General features: G+C 52.0%; 1 protein-coding gene across 1 annotated transcript in view; it reads right to left on the bottom strand.

The window, feature by feature from the left end:
• Positions 1–4: 4 nt before the first annotated feature.
• The window catches only part of ZIC5 (Zic family member 5), a gene marked incomplete at both ends in the record, with an annotated part of 4,965 nt that continues 1,052 nt past the window's right edge, over positions 5–3,917 (bottom strand). The window contains one exon of the mRNA XM_017732595.1: positions 5–198. Within this exon, the coding sequence (XP_017588084.1) occupies positions 5–198 (194 nt within the window). The remainder of the gene's footprint in view (positions 199–3,917) is intronic.

The raw sequence follows: 3,917 nt of genomic DNA, 5'->3' as shown, positions 1-3,917 counted from the left end.
GGGAGGGCGGCGGGGACTTGCAGTGGATCTTCATGTGCTTCCGCAGGGAGCTGGGGTGGGTGTAGGACTTGTCGCAGCCGCGGATCTTGCAGTAGTAGGGCTTGTCCGAGGTGTGGACGTGGGAATGCTTCTTGCGGTCGCTGCTGTTGGCGAACTTCCTCTCGCAGCCGTCGAACTCGCACTTGAAGGGCTTCTCCCCTGCGGAGACACAGCAACGGCACCGTTACCGGCCCTGCCCGCAGCCCGCCCGCCGCATCGCAGCCCCTCCGCAGCGCGGCCTCCGGGGGTGAGCGGCAAGGGTAAAGCTTCCCCTTCCCTCCTTTTCCTCCCCTTTCCCTTTTTTCCTCCCCCTTCACGACAGTCGTGACATGCCCGAGGTTTCCGCCTTTTTCCCCATGTTTTGCTGCCTGTCACACGTCGCTGGCAGCCCTCAGGCCCGGAGTCCCGGGCTGGCGGCGGCAGGGCCCCCTCGGCCTTGTTTGCCCTCTGCGGCGCTCCCCTCGCACACGAGAAACCTTCATTACCGCTCTAATGACCGAGCCCAAACAAAACCTCTCAATGCCTTTGCCTGCGAGGGCTGGCGTTTGCCGGCAGCCCGGCTCGCCTGGCACATCTCCTGCGTAATCCTTTCCCAGTGGGCACTGCGCTGCGGGAATAATTAGTTTGGGGGAAATAAAAGTAACACCTGTTTAAGCATCCCGATACAAAGAGGGAGCACCCCGCAGCCCGGACTCGGAACCTGCAAGCTGCGGGGACCAACCCAGACGCCGGAGACGAGGGTAGCAGACTGCTGTTACCGTAGCTGGTTACCCTGGGCAAGTTTGGGTCTGAATGTGTGCGGATGATCTACTTTAAGAGTTTTTACGCATTACTTAACAGTTAAAGGGGTTGTGAAAATCAGCCCGGGGCGGTTAGCCTGGCGTACCTTTCTCACGCACTCTCGTCTCATGTAGCATACCCTGGAATACATATGTTCTGGTACGTATAGCCGTGTCCTTCCCCATAGTTCCCGGACCGACCCTTCCCCATAGTTCCCGAATAGAGCTGGGCAAATGCCTATTACTGAGACACCAGAGGAAAAAGAAAAAAGTGCCAGATCCCTGTACTGAAGCTTCTTACAGCAAGTTTTTCTTCCTCTATCATGCTACACGTGAGTCCAGCACAGGCAGACCTGCACTGATAATCTTCGTCATGACTATTGCGACCCTTGAGTCGGTTAAGACATGGCTGATGCATATTTTCAGATCTGTTTTGCTCTGAGGGCTCAGAAATAACAACCCAGCAGCTCTCTCGGTGGACATTTTCTCCTTATTGCCAAGCAATTTTTACTGCTCCTCCTGTTTGGAAGATTGTATCGCGTTTATTATTTAACAAAATAATAATGGAAATTAGAAAATTATTTTTATTTTTAGAAGCAATTTCTTGGCTGTTACTATAGAAACATACACCTCCATAGCCTATTTATGCATCAATTTGTTCAATTAAAATCGGCTCCCCACCACCAAAGTGGTAGCACAAGAAAGTGCAAGTTTATCTTTAAAAAAAAAAAGTGTGGGGAGAAAAAAATTAAAATTAAAATTGTGCCTCGTGGGGTTTAAGTGCATGAAAACCTCTGCATGCCCCCGAGACAAGTTTCCGGTCACTTCGTTTGTTCATTAATTACTATTATTTCTTCCGGGAAAACAAAGCGAATCTACTGGAGGTTTTGCGCAGTTTCTATCTGTGTTACCCCAAGAATGAAGGTTCACACATTCTGTTGCTGGCCGTGACTGCAGAGCCCACAGAGTCCGAAGCGCAGCCCCCTGAGAAATGCTCCGACCAGCTGGACCAAACCTCGTCCACTCTGTCGGGATTTTAGGGAAGTGTCTTTCCACTTGGGTTCACGCGCGGACACCCTCGCCAGACTCCAGATCGCGAAGATAAAATTCCCCATAAATCCAGGAGCGGGGAAGGTCCCGGTGTGTCCCCGTTATGCTGACGAGGGCACCACGTCAGAGTTTAACCATTTGTAGGTGGTTTCAACCCACGGAAGGGGGCGAGATGCCGGGCGTCGTCCCCTAACTCCTCCCGGCAGTAGCAGTGCCGGGGGCGGGGAGGGGCACAGATGGGGCTTGGGGTCACTTTTTTGGAGGGTCTGGGAATCGTTGGAAGGAAGCCTGACCGTCCTGAACATCGTCTTTGGCGAGAGGACAGCAAAATTGCGGGAGGGATGGGGTCTCTATTCCTGCTAGAATGCACCCGGTGTGGGAACGAACAGTGATTTGTCCCCAAAATGGAGCAGTAGCTGCAGAGAGTGGTATGCAGCCCCCGGGGTGATGCTTTTGAGGAAAAAGAAAAAAAAAAAAAAAAAAAAAAAAGAAAAATGAGGAAAACCCCAAACAACAAATGCCTCCTGAGTTATTGAAATACTCTTCTTCTTGCAGGATTACCAGAAACACGCAAAATCGCCTAATGATACAATTACGGTACTATTATTCCACACACACACACACCCGCATGCCAAATGCCCATAATAGACGAATAGTTTGCAAATCTCCCCTCCTCCCAGGCTACACATGACTAAAATAAATCTGAGGCGGCAAAATTACAGTAATTAATCCGATAGGAAGGAGCAGAAAGTTTGGGATCCCTTGTTCACTCAAGTGCGTGGTGGGGGAATGAGTTTTTTTTACTCCTATCCCCTTTGTCCTCCCATGGGCCGACCTGTCATTCGAGGTGGGCTATTGCCCCCCAGCCCGACCCCCGAGGGCTGCTTTGTTGCAACGACCCCTTCTGCGTGGATACAGCCTTTCCCTGTGGGCTCACGCACGGACACCCTCCCGAGGACTGTGGGCAGCCCCAAGCTGAAAACTTCTCCAAATATCCCTTGCAAGAAGCCACGTCCCACGAATTGCCTCGGGGCAATGCTCGACCTCATCTTAGAGCTGCAAACTGTGCCTGATACGTATTTGGGTTTTGGTGGGGCTCTTTTTCCCGCTGAATCTCTCTGCCTCCTCATAAGCCTCTCCCGGACTCCTTCCCACCTCCCTCCCGCCTGCACCTTGCAGCTGAGATGGGTAAGGAGTTGAGGAGCCCAGAGAAGTCCGCGGTGAAGTTTTGTTTTTCAAGCCAAGGCAGGTGGAGAAGGCTGTAGATGACAAAACCACGGGCCTCCAGCTAACTCATTCCGCGGGATCATTAACACAACAACAACAACAACAACAACAAAAAGTGTCAGACCTTCCGCCCCCCTCCCCCCTGGAGAAATTCCCCCCCCCACCATCCCCGGCTCAGGGTGTAGAGCACTGGGCACCCTCAGGGCTCCGCTGCTACATATGGGCTCATGCCTGACATATTCTGGAGATAAAAATCTATAATCCTTTCAGCCATGGGCCATTTGGTTTTACATCGGAACAACACGTTGTACGGTCGCCGCTTTTCTCTTCCCGAGCAGCACACAATAAATCAAGAAAGCAATTACGGCAACTCCACTTCCTTAAGTATCCTCCAAGGAATAATATTTGTCTGCCACTATAAATCCCGGCTTCGTTCGTTTTCGGCAGAGTTTTACACCCAGATGGAAATGCGTATTTCAGGAGTGGCGAGGAATGAGGAGAAAGTGGGGAGAAAACCCAAACCAACAACAACAACAACAAGAACCTCTCAGTCATTTGGCATTTGAAGTGTACTGTCAGCTTAAGGACAACAACAACAACAACAACAAAAAAGTAAAAGGAAATACTCAAGGGCTCAAACACACCCCAAGCCCTTCCAGGGGTCCCCGCCTGTCCCCCGGGGCATTTCCCGGTGCCGCTCCCTCCTCCCGTACCCCGCCGAGCAGTCGGGGCGACTTTGAAGTTTCCTTCTCAGATCCACAAAGAGAGGGAAGCGTCCTCCGGTGGGAGCCTTTCCCTGCCTCGCTCCCTGCTCCGACTCCG

Source organism: Corvus brachyrhynchos, unplaced genomic scaffold (genome assembly GCF_000691975.1).
Source record: "Corvus brachyrhynchos isolate BGI_N302 unplaced genomic scaffold, ASM69197v1 scaffold12, whole genome shotgun sequence".
NCBI lineage: Eukaryota > Metazoa > Chordata > Aves > Passeriformes > Corvidae > Corvus > Corvus brachyrhynchos.
This window is presented reverse-complemented; position numbering and strand designations above follow the sequence as displayed.